The sequence below is a fragment of the Ursus maritimus genome, unplaced genomic scaffold (assembly GCF_017311325.1).
Source record: "Ursus maritimus isolate PB19 unplaced genomic scaffold, ASM1731132v1 scaffold_10, whole genome shotgun sequence".
Lineage (NCBI taxonomy): Eukaryota > Metazoa > Chordata > Mammalia > Carnivora > Ursidae > Ursus > Ursus maritimus.
The window spans coordinates 8,745,382-8,764,954 of record NW_024423344.1 but is presented as its reverse complement, the minus strand read 5'-3'; the positions used below and the strand labels follow the sequence as shown (position 1 = coordinate 8,764,954).

Sequence of the window (19,573 nt, the reverse complement as noted above, 5' to 3'; positions counted from 1 at the left end):
ATAAAGTTTTGCTAAATTATACCATATTTAATCTTGCTATATATAGAATAAGCTAGGGAAAGAGATTTTAATTGTATTCTAAGAAACACTGTGGTACAGAAAAACTTGGTTTAAATTCTGACCCAGCCAGCTGATTACTAGCCATTGGGCTTCAATGGCAAGTTACTTAGGCTTCCTGTCAACCTCAGTTTTCCTCATACATAAGAGGGAAAAGGTAGTATTCATGTCTATGTCATAGAATTTTTGTGAGAAAGACATATAAACAATTTAATTAGCACATTGTCTGGTACACCATAGTTTCAAAAATAATAATTACCTTCCCCCTCTGTTTAAGTAACCACATTTCATCAAGTTTCAGAAGACACAAATATTTTCAGTGCACGGTGAGGTAAATCACCATGAATTCTAAAACCACCTAATTTTTTTTGACGAACTAGAATACTGTCACATGTAGAAGTGAAATGAACTAGATGATCAGTGGCATCTTGGAACTCTTCAAAAGTAGATTTCAAATAAATATATTCATAACATAGCAATTGCTGTTCAAGACATAAAAACATGTACACAGAGATTATAATATCTTTTAAAAAGGATGAATCAACTCGCATTTTACCTGGCATATCTGCTTGATCAATTTGAGCCATTGTTATTAAATGCCTGTTAATCAGCTCCTAAGAAAAGAAAACAAGTATATTTACATATAAACATAGCTTCTGAAATTTGATTTTCTATTATAAATAACATAAATATTAATGTTTTTTGGTATGTGTACTTTTTAATGTTGATAACATGAAATGACATTTCTAATAATGATAAAATGTCTAAATAGTTACGATCAACCTACCCATAATTAGGGATGGGGTTAAGTAGCTGTGTTATAAGACAAAGCACATAACTAACTCTGGGGCTGAAAACTCAAGGCCAACTCTAAGCTTGTCAATAATTCACTCGTCAACACTATACTGGTACAACTTTCTTCTGTGAAATAAAAATTTTTCTGAGACTGTAAGTATAAAATGAAATTCTACATATCAAATAATACCCAGATGTTTACCTAAAAAAAAACTAAATTATTTTATAAAACCTACTTTATAGAAAATATTAAGCTCTTTTAAAATGAGGTTTATTTCTATGCCAAACTACTTATTCTCATCCTATAGCTATTAGAAAACGTTGTCTGAAGGTTAGAAACCATTTATATAATTTATTTAATATATCTTAGAGAGACCTTTCAAAGTATAGGATATGAAATACAAAAAGGTGGCCCATTTAAATAACTTTTCTGTTTTATGTCCTAACACATACTTGCAATTTTCTTGAACGACAGGCTTCCTTAAATAAATATATCAATGAGAACTCATAAATTCTGAATTTTATCTGCTTTAGTTCAGCATATATAAACTGTATGACTTGAAAAGACCTTTGTTCTTTCTCCAGTTGTTTGCTGAAGTGCAACAGACATTAAGTATTTCCACCAGGGATTCTGAAAGCATACCTGTCGGAGTTCATCAGCCATGAAGAAGGAAGGTGCATTTGCTTTTGGTTGCATATAAGCAACATGAGGGGCAGTTGGAGGATAAATATGATAGTTTGGAAATACCTAAAAAGGTAGGGAGAGGGAAAATGTAATAACCAATTGTTCTCAATTGATGAGCTTTATCATTGTTTTAAATGGCACTGATAGATAAATGGATACGTTTTAATGATAATAAATTAAACACCTCAGAATAGCTGTCATTAGTATATACTTTCTGAATTAACTCACTTTAAAAATAATATTATAATGTAATAATGAATTTAAAAATCTAATGAAAAAGGAAACATTTCTTCAGATACCATAAAATTTAACTTCCAATGAGAAGCCAAAGCTGCTCTTTGGAAGAAGAGTTATATAGTTTGTAAATATTTTTTAAAGCAGTTGGAAGAGAGGAAGAAAGCAGATATTCAAAGTGTGTGGATTCGGTCAGATAATGAGGTAACACTGCCCTGGCTCCCCAAGAACACCCCCTTGAAGGGTTTTTTGTGGCCAACCTAAACAAACTGTTCTGTACATACTGATTAAACACTTCAAACTGCAACAGTAAAGAGGACCAACTGACTTACTCTGGGTCTGGGTCTGCAGCTTAGGTGAACAGAAGGGTGCAACGATCTACTTAAATACAGTCTGGGCAAACTACAGCCAAGTTACTAAATCTTCAGCTTCTTGGAATTGAACTCTTCCCCACCCCCTGACTTCTTCCCTTTTCCTCTGCCTCTCCTTCCTCTTCACTGGTCCCTGATACAAAATCGACGTACATTCTAAACTATCTTTTCTTTTTTCATTTTAAAAGCTAAAACACTTTTCCCCCCTCTTTGAAAAATGAATTCAGCTGATTTCTGCTGCCCTCGGATGATTACTCTTGCTCTGGATCTCAACCAGGAAGTGGTTTTGTAATACCTGTAAGGTTTCTTTTAACCTATATCTGTAGGGAGAATAATACCTTCTTTTTCTTGCCTTGGTTTTCTTACACCACATAGCACAGTTTGGCTTAACCACCTCAGGTTTACCATGAGCATATTTTTAAGAGTGGTCTGAAGGGTAAAAACATCATAAAAATGTGCCATATATAATCTTTATAAAAACAGTTGAGAAAGTTTTGTGACAAAAGAACCTCTTTATAGACTAAAGTAAATTTTCTTTCTATAAATATAAAATAAAAATGTAATTATAAAATATAATAAACCCCCAAAAAAGGTAAAACATTGATGGAATTCTTACTTGAAAGAACCAAGGAAAGTCTCTACTCTACCTCAATTATTTGACCTTCTGTTCGGCAAGCTGTTCTGTGATAATTTTTGAAAGATCTCTGACCAAAAACAAAACAAAACAGAATAAAACTATTAGCTATTTATTAGTTTTTAAAAAGCATTTTACATAATTTACAAGTACTTCTATAAATGGTTTCACATTTATTTCTCATAAGGAGGTTACGATTATTATCCCCATTTATAACTGGGGAAATGGGCTCAGAGGTACTAAGATTCAAAAGTCACAAAACAATGGCAGGACTGGGACTCTTAAAAAACATAAAAGAACTCTGTCATCTTTCCATTCAAATTGCCTTTTAGTAAAACATTAATCAAAATAAACCATTAATTTAACTTTGTGAGATCAAAATCTGCTTACTAAAATGCAAGTATAGTTTTCTTCTAAACCTATCATCTCTAATTATGTCAAATGTCTACAATTTACATCAGCTCTTGTGTTTTAATGGAATTTGGCTTTCTAACTCACAAGCTCTTCAACGACTACTTATTTTTACTGTGTACTAGTTAAAAAACAACTTTTGAACATGGACGCAATAATGAAGCTAAAAGGTACAATTTGTGGAACATGACGACATTTCCCTCTCTGCCCTTTCCCTCCTCCCTCCTTTGTTAGCTCTTTCCTCATTCATGATCAGGGCTCCCCCTGGGCTTCTGCCCTCCTTACCAATAATCATATTGGAGACTTCTTATCACTTATGTGTCCTCCACTATCCAGAGATGTAGAGATTAAATCACTGCCTCACCTCAAAAAATCATCAGTTTGCTTTCAGTAACTATGGTAAGAAACTATCTACTTTCTCCAACTTCTTATTAGAGGTAAAAACTACCTATACCTATAAACAAATGTGGCAAAAGTCAACTCTAGCTAGCACAAGTACTAAGTAACCCCATGAGCAAAACATGCCATGAAGTACTAAACTAGAGCTCGAATACAACCTAATTTGTGATTAAAACCAGATTTGTCCAAAACTGGAGTTATTATTACTACAGCAACAGTTTACTTTGAAGAGATAAGAAGAGATTAAAAATATCATCTAAGTTAGAAAATCAAATACTCACTTTTTCACATCACAATAAAAAGATGCAAGAGGAGGTAAACCTCCTCATTAATCTCATTAATAAGAAGGAACTGTTGTAAGAGTACTATCACTTCTCCTTTAATGCAGACATACCATTCCAGTCAAAGGTGCTGGGGTTGTGTCTGTATAGAAGTAAGTCGTTCCACCGACAGTTTCCTTTTGGATCACCTGACCAGAAGATGGAGTCTGAGAAACAGGATTATTAACAGGTGTAGAGGCACTAGAAGGCACCATGTAATTTGCTGGATTTGGAGTGTGACTTCTTCTTCTGGGAGCAGGAGAAGTATGTGGAGTGATCTTGGGAGAATGAAGAGGGGAAGATCCAGCAGACAAGGACATTCCTGAAGAAGATGTAAAAATGTTTCTTAGGGAGCAAAAATTGGTTTTAAAGAAACACATCTGGAAAATAATATGCAAACATTCATTTGGAAGAAACATCATCTTTAGCAAATTCAAGTTCAAAAATAAAAGCCATAATTTTATCTTGGTTCGTTTCAGAGAAAGCTCTGATGAAAGCAAATGTAAAGACGTTTCTTTTTTCAAAGACAGACATTTCCGAATAAACTAGGAAATTTATTGCAAGAATAGTCTCCTCCATATCAAGGTTTACATGAGAAACTTCAATAGTAAGAATCATCAGTAATTGAACAAATTAATTTAATGGAAAAATAAGAAATAACAAACTGGGACTCCTGAAAAGCCTTTTTATAAGCCTTTATAAAAGCGTTTCTTTCATAAAGGGCCCAATTCCCCTTTTGTGAAGAATCACTTAAAACTATGGCTATTAACAATACAAATACCACATTACCCTAAAGTAAGATAGTATTAAAAATCGAACTATTTAATGAGATTTCCTAGATTTCTTTTGGCCAAATACAATTAACAGAATGGTTTGAAAAAGCAAAATTAAGTCTAGTCTTAGCTGAAATACATGACAGCTTACACATTATATTTTTTAATCAAGCAATATACACTGTTTTGATGCCTTTTGTCTTTAACTCTAAACAGGCATATACTGAAACAAATGACAATTTCTGCAGATGCACACTTTGTAAAAACTAGGCCAACTGATGCCACTAGGTTCTAACAGAATTTTTATCTAAACACAGCTAGTAAGAAACCATTCTTTGTAAGGCATCCTCTATTATGATTCTAAGGTGAAGAAAGGGAAAGGAAAATTGTCTTAAACCTTTAGCAGATTCCAAGCTAGCTGAGAAAACAAGACCAGGTCACATGTAAAAGACAAAAAATGACTTACAAAAACACTCAAATATAAATTAATATACTACAAACTACATGCATAAATGCAGATGGAATGCAAATTAATTAAAACCAAGGAGAATTAATCAGAGGCTTAATGGAGGTGATCAGTTCTGAGCAGAGATTGAAAAGGCTTTCTAGAGCTACAGTTACACTTCCTGAAAAACTCGGCTTATCCACAAACTGTTTTCTGGCTATTTGGGGAATGACTAAAAGCCACACTGTTAGAGTAATATGCCATCTCACAATGCAAGGAAAAAGTTTACCAAAACGCCTCTGGTCAGAGAAATATAATTAACAGGGACATGAATTTCAATTTTGAGGCATTCATGAAACACCAACATTGTTTTTTGGAAAGATGTAGGTGGACAAAACTAAAGTGAGAACTGAGATAACACTTATCTTTACTCTGGATAGCCCTTTGCACTTTCTAAAGAGCCTTAACATAATTATTTCGTCTGATTTTCTGAGCAGCTAAATGAGTTAGGCAGGTGAGGCAGGTCAAGTTACAAGCACCACAGCAGAGATCATAATTCAGACATGAAGAGGTTCTGATTTGACCAGTGACATTTGTGCAAATTCAACAGCAAAGCCAGGACTCAAACTCAAGTCTCCAAATTCCAAATGTAATACTCCTACCGCTATAACACAATGTCTACTGCATACATTGACATTAAAATAGGCCAGGCATTCTCAAGTACGTCTTAAATGTGTCTAGACAGACTAAAAATCTAAACCCCTCTCAAAAAATCATTATTTATAAGGAAGCCAAGCTACCATATTAAGATATAAGCTTATTAAAAAAAAACAAAAAACTGTTCCAGGGTTCTGTTTTTCTAACTCTATATTACACATTTAATTGCAGGTTAATCCATAGGGCAAAAATTGAATTATTTAACTATTTTCAAAAGATACATATACCCCACTTACCTAATATGAAATGCATTTAAGATAGTTTTCCTAAAGCTAGTGTCCATGTCTTTCCAAGACAAAAATGGCCAAGTCGCCAAAGATGAACAAATTTGTTTACTACCTTTAAATTAAGTAAGAGCAACAAATACAGCTAGGAATTCTTGAGCACTTTCCACGTGGCGGGTACTAACAAAAGTACTTCATACACATCAGTCTATGTAATCCTCACAACAACCCTGTGAGGTAGGTATAGCGTATTCACCTCACTGCGAAGAAAACATTTAAAAAGGTTTTTTTTAAGTATATTGTAAGGACGAATACAGGTTATTAAACAAAAGAATCAAGAGTCAACTCAGGTCTATTTGATTCCAAAGCCTGTGCTCTTAGCCAATACACTATCCAGTCGCCCAGTTCCTAAGTCTTTGTACTAGAAAGGGGGATCCAATGCCCATACTAGTAGCATTAGTGACTACACAGGCCACGGGGGGGTCGAGGGGGTGCAGCATGGGGTCCAGGGAAAGATTCTGACACCAAACAAAGTAGGTGTGCAAGTGAGACAAAAGGTAGACTCCCTCTTTAAGGCTGAATACATGGCAAAAGATTACCAGAAACAATCTGTGGTCAGTTAAGAAGGAAATTCAGTATAGAATTTTTAGGTTGTAAAATAATAAGCTTTCTCTTAAGAATTTTTAATTTTGTAGCTATTCTAATAGAAAGTTGCAGCACCGAAATCTGAGTTCATATATCTGAGCTGAGGCAGACTACAGTTATTTAAATACATTCAAAATAAAGCATGTACACTATTAAGCATCACCACCCACAGGGGTAACAGATATTTAAATGTATAGGAAGCTAAAAATGAAATTAACCCCTAAATTACTGAAACATCAAAACCTAGTCACAGCTTTGTGCCACCAGAATATTTTACAAACATGCTAAAGAACTGAGTAAAATATGCACACATCTGCTCAAAGAGAGGTATTCTGTACCTAACTACTGTGAAGACAATAGCCACAAGATAACTTAATGTCAACTGCCTAGATACAACACTAAATTATAAACAGCACAAAGGAATAGAACCATACTACAGAAAGGAATAGTCAAAAATAAAGATGAATTAAAATGAACAGATTTGGTTTCATCTCTCTCACAATGTAAATACTCCTTTGTAAGTTCTATCTTTCGTTATATTGGGGATAAGGGCTACGTGTGGTTATTACAACACCAACACCCTGCTCTTAACCAGTACTCAACCACCAGAACACTTAAGCAAATACAGTAACCACCGAGGATACCATACGAGACAATCTGGAAGAATGAAAATTTGTATTTAAAAAAAGATGATTTAGAAGTATTTCCTTTTTGTATTTATTTTTTTGTGTTAGTTTTTGTAGTTTATTCTTAGAATGACATTTTGGTGACACCATATATCATAACTGCACCATAATTTATTAAATGAATATGCAAACTGTGAGACTTAAGTCATATATGTTAAATTAACTGCTTTAGAACATTTAAAAAAATCTTCTCTTAAATGTATCCCAATTCAAATAAAAGTGAGAAAACAATAAAGAGATGCTCCCTGGAGGAGTTAACCAGAGCAATTAACAAAATATAAGAAATGATATTAAAAAAACTTCAAGGCTAATATACAGAGACAAAGTATCAGTGTTTTTGGACGACATTATTCTATACCTGGAAAAACAAGAAAACCAACAAAAAAGACTCTTGTAAATAATGACAGAATTCATTAAAGCAAATGGTTACAATATTAACATATACTAAATGAACAGCATTCCTAAATACAAACAACCAGTTAGGGCAGTATTGTTTCTGGGAAATGAGAGACTGAGCTAACATGATCCCCTCCCCTCAACCCCTATCAATGCTGTGAACACACGGAACTATGAGATATAATACGACCCAAATTTAAAATATAGCTGAGGTTAAAAAAAATAACAACAAAAAATTCCTAGAGTAAGAAATTAAAGAAAAATTTGGAATTAAGAGGTTATACTGTGGAAAGTTTGAGGAAAAAACCTAGGCTAACTAAGGCTTTAATGCCCACATGAGAATATGAAACTTATGGCCTTCAGCCCATAACACATGGGGAATGGAACTCTAATTTCAGTGTGAAGCCAAGAAGTCTGGAAAAGCTGTAACATCAGTGAATGTAGGATGAGAAAACTTATTTCTACCTACTGGCCCATAGAGGCAAAAAGTAAGCTTGTTTGTGGAAGAGAGATGGAGGAAAGGAGAAGGCTGGGATCGTGTCAAGAGAGAAGAACCCCGTGCCTGTACCATGCACACGTATAGGAGAGAAAATTCCCAGAAGACTTCATGTCACAGAAATCCCAGTGAGAAATTAACATAAAGCTTGAACTGCACTGGACATTTGCAGGAAGCAAACACCAACTGTTTTGATGAATGCTTCTACAACCCAGAACACACAAGATCTCTCTCCCCAGAAAAATAATCCCACTTAAAAGAACTCCCAAAAGAGTCAGCATGCACAATATACTTGAGAATTAATACCCTGAGAAAAAGGAATCTCAGAAAACAGAACACTGTAAAAGACAGAAAACTAAAATGATTAAAGACATGAGAGAAATGACAAACATCATGAAAAAACAGAACGTTTGTTCTTCTTAAACAGAACCAGACTCTTTAAGAGTGAAAAATATAATCACTGAAATTAAAGGGAAAAATTCAATAATGGGCTAATATGCAGAATATATAAAGAACTCTTATGACTCAACAATAAAAATAAATAAATTTATAAACAGGCAAAGAATGTGAACAGACATTTCCCAAAAAAGATAAATGGCAAATAAGCATATAAAAGAAGCTCAACATCATTAGTCATTAGAAACATACAAATCACAACCACAAAACCACTTCATACCACTACGATGGTTACAATCAAAAACATGGACAGTAACAAATACGTTAGCATATTCACCACTGAATTGTATACTCTCGAAGGATGAATTTCATGATTTGTGGGTTTTATCTCAACCAATAAACAAAATATAAAAATCTAGGCATATACTTAACTAGAAATATAGGGCTTGTATTAAGAAGAGATTAAAACTCTACTAACAGAAACAAAAGGTAACCTGAACAAAAGGAAATAAATACCTGTACTTACTTGTTATAAAGATTTCAATTCTACCCTTAACTAATGCTAGTTCAATATAATACCAATAGAATTTTTTGTAGTTTGCCAAACCAATTATATCTATGTGGAAAAATAAACATTAAGAATAGCCAGGAAAATTATTAAAGAAAATTAAGTACTGCAGAAGAATAAAGAAAAGGTAAAGGAAGAATAAAGTATGATACAAGACCAAAAGATGGTAAAAAGTGATACAGTAATAAAAATGTTTGATAAAGAGTCACATAAATAGTGCGTCAATACAACAGAATGGGCACAAAACTTGACCTCAAATACATAAGAAGAAATAAGATAAAGTTAGCGTTTCAAACTTTAGCAGAGGAGAGGACAGCAGTCAGTTATGACAATTTACAGTTGTCACTAAATGACAGAACGAATACAGATATAAGCAAAGATAGTTATTTGGATAAAACAAGATATAAACAACTGACCCTTTCATTCATTTTACCCACATAAATTTCAGATAAATATTCAGACTGAATATTTAAGAGCTCAAGAAGAAAAGTACCTCAAAGAATATTTTTAAAAATATAACGTTACGAAGACACAAAATGAAAAAGTCAAAAGAAAATGTTAATTAACTTCTTCAAAAATAAATTTCTTACACGGCAAAAAAGATATTTCCAACACTTAAAAAAAGGCTAAATCTGCTTAATATAGTTCTTAAAATATTAAAAAAACAGAAAGCAACCAAACGAAAAGGAAAAATTATACTACTAGTCAGTTTGTAGACAAGAAAACTGAATGCCTCAAATATATAAAAAGATGCTGTTATTCACTGACAATTAAAGACACGCAAATTAAAAAAGCATTATCACTGGCCTCCTCTCACATTGACATAGAATAAAAAGTTTATTTGGACAATTATTAAAAAGGTAGGTAGCATATAAATACTGTCACACACCCGTCATATCAGTTATTACTATCTTTTGGAAAACAATCTGACAAAACCTATCAACTAAGACTTTTTAATTGACATGATAATGGTTAAAAATTCAAAGTCATAAAATGAAAAATAAAAGCTGTGAACTCCGTAAAAGTGGATATTTTTGTCTTGTTCATCTTTTAGACCCACAGGAGTCACTGAATAAATGCTCACAAATAAATGCTAATGTTACTTTTAAATCCCTTCTAGAAAAAAACAAAAAGTAATTATTTTTTTTCTTTCAGAGAAGTTAAAAAAAAGATGTCCTTTCAGATACAGATGCATCTGAGATCCCAAGAGCAAAGATCTCCCTAAATATGAAAACATTAGAAACATTCCTTTTAAAATCAAGAACATGGGGGCGCCTGGGTGGCACAGCGGTTAAGCGGTTAAGCGTCTGCCTTCGGCTCAGGGCGTGATCCCGGCGTTACGGGATCGAGCCCCACATCAGGCTCCTCCGCTATGAGCCTGCTTCTTCCTCTCCCACTCCCCCTGCTTGTGTTCCCTCTCTCGCTGGCTGTCTCTGTCTCTGTCGAATAAATAAATAAAAACTTTAAAAAAAAATAAATAAAAATAAAAATAAAATCAAGAACATGACAAAAAATGTCAATTATGGCTACTTCGAAATAATACCATATTAAAGGCCTTAGCCAATGCAACAAAACAACAGAAATGTTGCAAAGGAAAAAACAGAACTATTATTTTCACACATATAAGAATCTATAAAATACTAGAAATACCAAAGTAACCAACATACAAAGGTCAATCACATTATCTACGCACTAGAAATAAATTAGAAAATTTTTAATTTTTAAAAACACCAATTATAATACCAACAAATACTAACCACAAAGTATCTCAGAAGATCTAACAAAATACACGTAATACCTGAACACAAAAAACCATAAAACTTGTTGAAAGACATTAAGGAAGACATGGAAAAAAAGAAAAGGAGAGACAGTCCATGTTCATAAACAGGAAGATGTAATGATGACGAATCTCTTCAAATAATCGAAAGAGTCAATGCAATTTCCCTGAAGACACCATGCTGCCTCACATATCCACAAGTCTCCCAAGCTTCTTCCTCCTCTGGGACGTTAATCAACAACCCTCCTTTGCCAAAACCAAATTCTCTAAACCCCATCCTCATAGTAAATTCCACATTATCCTTCTGAAAAATCTTCTCACTCTATAAAAACTTTTCTCGATACCTGTATTTTAAAATTATTCCCATCATTTTGAATTTTATCTTTTGAAGCAAGTACCACACATTTAAAATTGTCTCTTTGTAGAAAAGAACCATACCTTAATCATCTCTGTATTCCTAACTATACTTTGTTACAGCACAGTTGCAGCACGCAAGAAATCTGTTAAAAATAAGTTAGAGGTGAAAGTTTCCTCTTTTTGACACCAACAACCAAGACGCTAAATAGAGCAACAGCCATGATCAGGAAGCGGAGAAAGCCATCACCAGAGTTACCTGAGTGTAACAAGAAGTTGGGAGGAAAAAAATCAACATGTAAACTATCAAGTGGCACAGATGTTGACCATCACTATTTAAAGGCAAATGTGAAACAAGCCAAAAACCGTTGTGAAAGAAAGAGACGAATTTGAAAGAATCTGGAGTGAAGGACATTCTTCTTATAGAACAGTCTGATTATTCTAGCAATACTCTTTCCAGGTCAACGTAGTTTGGGTAAACCTGGCTTACACAAATAATTTTAACAAAGTTCCAATAACCAAACTAAAACCCCAACAATAAATTGTCATGTATGACTATACTAAAAAGAACAGTTTAGATAAGAAATTATCAAAATACATCTCATACTGAACAGATGGACTTAAACTGAAGAAAAAGAGAAGAAGCACTATCTTCTTAGCAACAGAGCCAATATTTGGGGCCTCATCCAAGAGAAAATCATACTAAGGAATTCGTGTGATAATATCCAGTGGTACAAAAAACAAAGTTACTACTAAAAACACATTTCTTATTCATTTTTTAACCAAATTCCCCAATAACACCACCGTCCTAAAATAAAACGATACACAGTTACAGCCGAAAACACAGACACTAAGTCTTTACTCCTAAATTCTAACAGGGTCTTAAACATACTAACCATACATTCTTTTCTTCAACTTTGCTGATGATTTAAAGGATGGGTATAAAAGATCAACTCCAAAATTAGGTTCAGAAGACTTCCCCGATTTGCTCTTTCAATGCTTCAGGCACAAACTTTAATTCTTAGTTATTTTTTATCACTAGCTATTAACTAGTTTTAGCCCAAAGAGAAAGTGAGTTTAAGTGTTTAATTATAATCATTTTAACAATTAAAAGTTGGGGTATCACGGAGTTATTTGCAATTTGATTATCTGCAATCTGCAACCTGTCAAACAAATTATTTGCAATTTGCAACCTGTCAAACAAATCCCCAAGATACTCTAGTTAACTCTACTATATGCAGGGCAGACTTCTACCAAATAGAACTTCTTGAAATAAAATGTTAACAGTTACAGAGTAACATCAGAAATGCACTAAACTCTCCATATAATAATTACTGTATAAATAAAACTGCTTTAAAAATATAATCCTTAGAGTTTCTCCATAAATTTAGTAACAAAGATCCTTGGCTGGGGGGTCCTCAGGACCATCCCCCTGTTTAGAAATTCACTGGAACTCAAAGGATTCAGCATTTAGTTGCACTCATGGTGAAGATTTATCACAGCAATATAATAAGCATACACATCCAGATCTCAAGGGAAAAACACACAGGTGGAGCCCAGAGGAATTCACATGTAAGCTTCCTTAGGCTCTCTTCCTTTCATGAGGTTTCACACAGCTCACTATTCCTCCAGTACAATATATGTGCCCAGAGAAGCCCATCAGAGACTCCATGTCCTTGGTTTTTATAGGGAACTGATTATAGGAACCCTCCGCCTAACACATACCAGAATTCCAAACTCCCAGAAAAAAGCAGGTGTGCAGCATAAACCACATTGTTTACATAAAGAGTTTAGGCACAGTAAACCACTGTCACCATTTGGGGAACAGTGGGAACACTCCTTAACTCCAAGTTCTGGACATCAGCCAAGGGCCAACCTTGCAAGCAGGCTTTATTTTAAAGACAGGAGTCTTTAGCCTACGAAGTTAACTCATTGCTGCACAGACACCTATAAAGTGAATATTGTTACAGAAAAAAAAAGGAGCAAATGCTTTGTTATTCCTATCTAAACGTATGCCTCAGGGAAGGAACAGGAGAAAAAAAGTAAACCTTAAGATAGGGCAGTGAATTTCACTACTTTTTATCCATACACCTTTAGAAAAGATAACATATATTAGCGATGTATACTCCATGGCTAGGAAATATAGCAAAGAAAAATTAAATGTAGTTCATACAAAAAGGAGCTGAACATATGTGCTTCATCAGCTCCTATCTCTAACTATTTGAACTATCTAAATATACACCCTAAATGTTATGGCTTCAAATTAGATTTTAGCTACTAACATTAAACAGAAAAGACTTCATAATATCAATAGTTAAGTTATATTTTCTTAGCTCCTAGCATCAAAAATTATAGAAGCCATTCAAAAAGTTTACTTATTTAAACAGAAGAATATGAAACAAAACTTTATTCTTAGTAAATAACTGTTGGACTCTGAGGAATCGTACAGAGGATCATCTAGGCTATGATTTGGTATATGCATCACAAAATCAAGCTGCTTTCAGTTTCAGTAACTTAAAAACTATTCACAGCCTTTATCCCAGAAATTCTAGTTCTAGAAAGTATCCTAAGAAATCACCCTAAATCCTGAAGGATATTTATAGTTAAGATAAATGTATATATATATATATATAACAGAGCATATACATATATGCTGCTTTTTAAAAGATAACACTATGATTCAACTTTTTAATAGGTAAAATAACTTTTTAAAAACCAAAAGGCAATTTGAAGGTTAGAGAAAATGCTGTCAATCAACTAAAGTCTATTAAGGTGCTAAGAATGGTTTTAGGGGAAAATAGCTCATTACAAGTGATGCATTATAATGTGAACTAAAATTTTTCTCATGACATAGTTATTTGATCCAGTTAGGAAATAGAGAAAAGCTATTTAAATAATTAATAACTTTACCTAAAATAAAATCAATTTCTTGTAAGTTTACATTCTGAAGAACCTTCAGCATAAGCTTGTTTGCACAAATATTAAAGTTATCATCATCTATATTGTCTTGTAATAAAAGAACATAGAAATTTAAAAATCCTAAAGTTAGAAAAATCCTTAGTCAGTATTTTTGTTTCTTGATAATCACCCCATTGAGTCACCCTTAAACTTATAATTATCTTTTTAAAGATAATTAAGACTCTACTTAATTATCTACTAAAGAGAAATAAGAATCTACTTCATGAATTTGTCAATAGTTTGAAGAGAATATTTTTACAATTTCCAATTTTTAAGCCACAAGTAGACAAAGCTTTTTCTCTCTTCTTACAAATCAGACAATTGGGGCCCAGAGTAGCTCAGTGATTTGTTCAGTCATATAAATTCAGTGATCATAGAAATGGAACTAGACTCTAAGCCCCTTGAGTGCTAATACAGCTCAGGGTAGTACTCCTGCTGTTGAACTTAACCTAAATTTAAATCTCTAATGGGTATATAAAAGTAATGTACCTAGAAGGCAAAGTTATAGTATACTAAGAGAAAATGTGGTTAAAGGCAGAACTGTCAAGTTTCTGCCTGTCAAATATAAAATATTAAAGGAGGGGAGGACAGTGCAACTAATTAAAAACATTTATCTGTTAAAGTTTCTGGAATTCTACAGTAAGTCTCAAAATGATACCGTCAGTCCTAAAGGTTTAGGTACCATGAAAAGAAATATGACTATGAAGTCATGTATAACTGCTACAGACAAGAGTGATTCAGAAGGTCCTTCAATTTAAAAACTAGATCAGAAATCAGAGTTTCTGAAGAATCCTAGCAATATGGATGTCTGGGTTATTTCCTTTATTAAAGATTTTTTAAAATTTACATATCTACTGACATTAATTTTTCTCCCCCCCAAAAGTTATTATTAAATTGAAAGGACGCATTTTATAATAGACGGCATCTGAGAATCCAGGAAAATATGGCAAATCTAGATTATGGTTTTGATCACTTATCTGCCAAACAAGGGGACTAACAGCAATAATCCTTCAAGATCTTGCCATCAAGTAAAAAAGTCAGTATTTTGGAGCGCCTGGGTAGCGCAGTCGTTAAGCGTCTGCCTTCGGCTCAGAGCGTGATCCCGGCGTTCTGGGATCGAGCCCCACATCAGGCTCCTCGTCTGGGACCCTGCTTCTTCCTCTCCTACTCCCCCTGCCTGTGTTCTCTCTCTCGCTGGCTCTCTCTCTGTCAAGTAAATAAATAAAAAATCTTAAAAAAAAAAAAAAAGTCAGTATTTTATTAAATTTTAATTTGGGAACATTTTACCATCACTGTTAAGCCACAAACTGAGGTAAGAACACTTTCAAATAAACATATAACTGAGACAACCATCATATAGGCATGTGTATAGTTTAAATGTGGATCTAATCCTCAAACAGACTACAAAATAAAACAAACCAGCACCCAAAAGCAACAGAATTAGGATATAATGGCTAAGATAATAGGTTTTACTTCTTTCCCCATAATAATTTCATCATCCCATTAAATTAAGCTTTGCAAATAATTATCAAAACTGGTTAAAATGTTCTTAATTAAAAGAATCATTCTTACGGTCAAAATAATCATGCAACTAATGAACTTAAAGTTGTACTGTATAAAAGCTCACTGTCTACAGCCTAATTTTCCAAACCCTGACATGATAGATGATCATTTGAACTTCTAGCCTGAACAATAAAAGATATTTAGTAGTCAACTAAAATACTGGCTAGGTAAAATTCCCATTATTTTATATATTTTAAATCACACCAACTTTCAAATGACTAAAATAAATATATTTGCAATCCTAAGCCACAAGATCATACATGTTACTGCACAGATGTACCTTTGGCCAAAATATTCCCTATGACATGCCACACCCTATTTTTAAAAGCCTCCAAAAAGACAATCCACAGTATTCCTGCATAATTTATTATGGCCTAGAATATTAGATTAAGAAATATTTTCTTTCTGTAGGTTAAATCCCCCACTGTTCCAGATTTCAAAATCCATTTATTTGAACATTATAATTATTCTCATTTCCTTAAAGACTGATCCTAAAAAATACTGTACTTTTTAAGGTAAAAATTGGTAGTTATCAAAAGCATATCACAATATTAACCATAAGCCAAAATATAAATTATTCACAGATCTCATAAAATACACACTAATGAAATTTAAGTTCAATTTAGTCCTTAAAGTTTCACGCCACAAATGCAAACTACCTTTGCAAAGATGAAACAACCCAAATGCCAAAAGGTTTACTTGAAAGTAATGTTTATAACCCCCTGTGAAAAAAGGGTACTTGGATTCAGCAAAATCCTATGCTGACCTCATGGGGGTGTACTAATTCTTGCTGGCAACAAATAGCAGTATAATTTCTGTACTTTAAAGAATTGTTCCATGAAGTGTAGTGATAAAATGAGAACGGAGTCAATAAGGATATTGATGTTAATTGCCAGAACTGATTCCTTCACAAACCCTGTTTTCACAACAGCAACCCCTTACGATTAGGGGAATTAAAAGTTGCTGAACTCAACAATCCCTTCAGTTAAACCAACAGACCCCTCATAGAGCTGTCCAACGCTGCCCAAACTATCCATCCTTTAGTCGAATCAGTCAGTTTCATGAATTGTAGGATTTATCTTCAAGTCCAGTGCTGACTCAGAGGGTAGCTTGTTCCCTAGAGAAAACAACCAACAAAAATCAGAACAGCTACTGCTCATAAGCTCTTTCAACACCCAAGTGGAAAGGACAACTTATTGGGTCCAAAAAATAGTTCACCTTCCTCTCAACTAAAGAAGTAGCCATTAAACTGAAGGCAGCTGTGTGCTGCAGTTACAGCAAAGAAATGTTAAATAGATAAAAGCTTATATGAAAAGCTATCACACAAACCATATGGTTTCTCACTCAAGAAGAAATTTACAGGGTATATAAATGAAAAGTATTTCAAGGGCCAAAGCTGTTGCTTCATTTTGTTTTGATCTTTGAAGAGCTGATGTGTGTGCGTGTGTGTGCGTGTATGTTCAAGAAACAGAGTGAAGGGGGGGCAAAATTAAATGTCTTCACCCAGAAGTAGTCTACATGTCTTAGAGTACCTTTGCTTAATGCCATACATAAAAAGCTAGTTAAGAATTACATAATTCCTTAAATGCAAGGTCTTCATTCACTTGTTAGAGAAAATATTCCGAATCAAAAGATAAAAAGGATAACGTTCTGTTTCAGGACTTGGCAATAGTGGGTTGCCTTCCCTATTATTTCTAAAACCAAAAAATCAATATGCACAGCCTTTGAGCTTTGAGATATACCACAACAAAACTAGGGGGCCTTTCTACTTCAGGGGTTAGAGGTTTTGTCTACAGTATCATGCTATTATGGAAAAGGGAGGCAAAAAACTCAGTAAGAAAGGCAACCAGAGAGTTCAGCTAATTTCAGAACACAGAAATGTCATTTTGTCCTTTCACATGAATTAAAGATTTTCATAAATATGTTACTCAGACTGACTCCAGAAAGAATCATGAAGGTGACCAATACACTTTTCATTTTTTTCAATTTATTAATTCTATTATTTATTCATTCAAGTGTGGGAAAAATTCTAATCAAAATCTTTCCCTTGTCATTTCCAAGTTATAACATGAAAATTATTGATTCTCAAACAAGAATCTCAGTGCCTGAAAGTCAGATTTATGGAGGACAAAACTAATAATACTGATACAACACTGTCTTGAAAATTGTGCTTATTTGCAATATAAGCATCTGACACTTTGGTAATTTGCAGGGTTTTCTGCTTCAGTTTGGCTTTAAAGTCTTACTGATTCCTCACTTCCCTGGCCTTTCTCAGAGAAAAACTTAAGCCCTAAATGAGCTAAGACACTTATTGCATGTCACAAAATAGTCACTCAAATCATTGTCTGTATTCTGTGGTTCAGATGAAGAATCTCAGTTCAGAAAAGTTAAACCTTCCCAGCTTCCTTAATTATTACCAATAAGTTCCCTCCTACTGAAAAATAGGCCTTTCTGAGCCAGTGGTTTTCAAACTGTATCAAGTAAAACCCTAGGCTTCCAGAAAAGCTTCAGGGTTGTGTAAATTTCTTGATTTGAAATTCTTTTATCTATTTTTTCAATATTTATTAAATCAATAATAAAAATCACAAATGCCGGCCCATACAGTATGCATTTATTTTTAGCACACTAGAGATTATCACCCACCAACATACTTAGTTTGTATTGGATTACAGTATTTTCATGGAGATCCCAGAATAAAGCCTCTCTCTCCTGTCACCGCTCTCTCTTTCTATATATATACAGGTTTTTCATTATGAAGGTAGTGACTCTGGAATAATCTTTATTTAAATGCACAGGTACTCATAAAATTTGAACAAATAAGTGCACAACTTATTCATGTGAATTATGGGAGACTGAGGAACGAAGAGTAATTATTATCCCTTACCCACCAATTTCAAGCTATTGTGTTCAACAAAGCACCACACAGACTTGTTATTCTCACTGAATAACTTCATAAATAAAATTTTAAAACCTGACCCTGTAATGCCAGTTTCATCGACTTTATATAAATTTAGATTTGGAGACTGTGTATCAACTTCACAAGCGTTCTGCTTTAAAACAATATTTGAAAACCACTGTTCTAAGCTCTAATTAAGGCTTGGTATTCCCAGTTCACAGGCCCCCTAGGGGCAGAAATGGTAATTAAGTCTTTAGTTTCTGATGCCTGCTGAGTCGGAAGTTCCTGCTATCTGTGCTCCAAGCCACACTTCTAGTCTTATCTCCTACTGGGTTCCTCTCCCCACATTCTCACAACTCTCAAAACACAATGTGCCAAATTCTGGAGTGCTAATGGCAAACAAAACTGGTAAAGATTTTAAGAAAGAGGTACTAGGTATGTTAAATATATGGAAAAGGTATCTATCTCAGTGCACTTTTCATTAATTTTTCCAAGTTCCTGCCCAATCAAACCTTTTCCACTTTTCTAGCAATTTTATTTTATTTTTTTAAAGATTTTATTTTTAAGTAATCTCTACATCCAACGTGGGGCTCCCACTCACGACCCCGAGATCAAGAGCCACATGTTCTAATGACCTAGCCAGTCAGGCACCCCCTGCCTGGCAATTTCAATCTTAAAATGAAATCCCACTCTTCTGATATTTCAGAGATGAAATATCGTATCACACGCAGACTTCAAAGATATTTCTTTGAAAAGGTAAGTGAAAAAGAAAT

At 33.9% G+C, this 19,573-nt stretch overlaps 1 protein-coding gene across 11 annotated transcripts in view; it reads right to left on the bottom strand.

The window, feature by feature from the left end:
• The window catches only part of PAN3 (poly(A) specific ribonuclease subunit PAN3), a 233,257-nt gene that overhangs the window by 138,764 nt on the left and 74,920 nt on the right, over positions 1–19,573 (bottom strand). For 8 of the 11 annotated variants that reach the window (XR_005832278.1, XR_005832276.1, XM_040621849.1 and 5 more), the window contains 4 exons: positions 3,981–4,228; positions 2,790–2,846; positions 1,496–1,600; positions 614–671 (listed from right to left, as the gene is read on the bottom strand). Coding sequence is in view for 9 of the 11 variants with exons in the window: in XM_040621849.1 (XP_040477783.1) it covers positions 614–671; positions 1,496–1,600; positions 2,790–2,846; positions 3,981–4,228 (468 nt within the window). In the remaining 2 variants the exon portion in view is untranslated. The remainder of the gene's footprint in view (positions 1–613; positions 672–1,495; positions 1,601–2,789; positions 2,847–3,980; positions 4,229–19,573) is intronic. The other 3 variants (XM_040621797.1, XM_040621814.1, XM_040621837.1) reach the window with 1 other exon arrangement.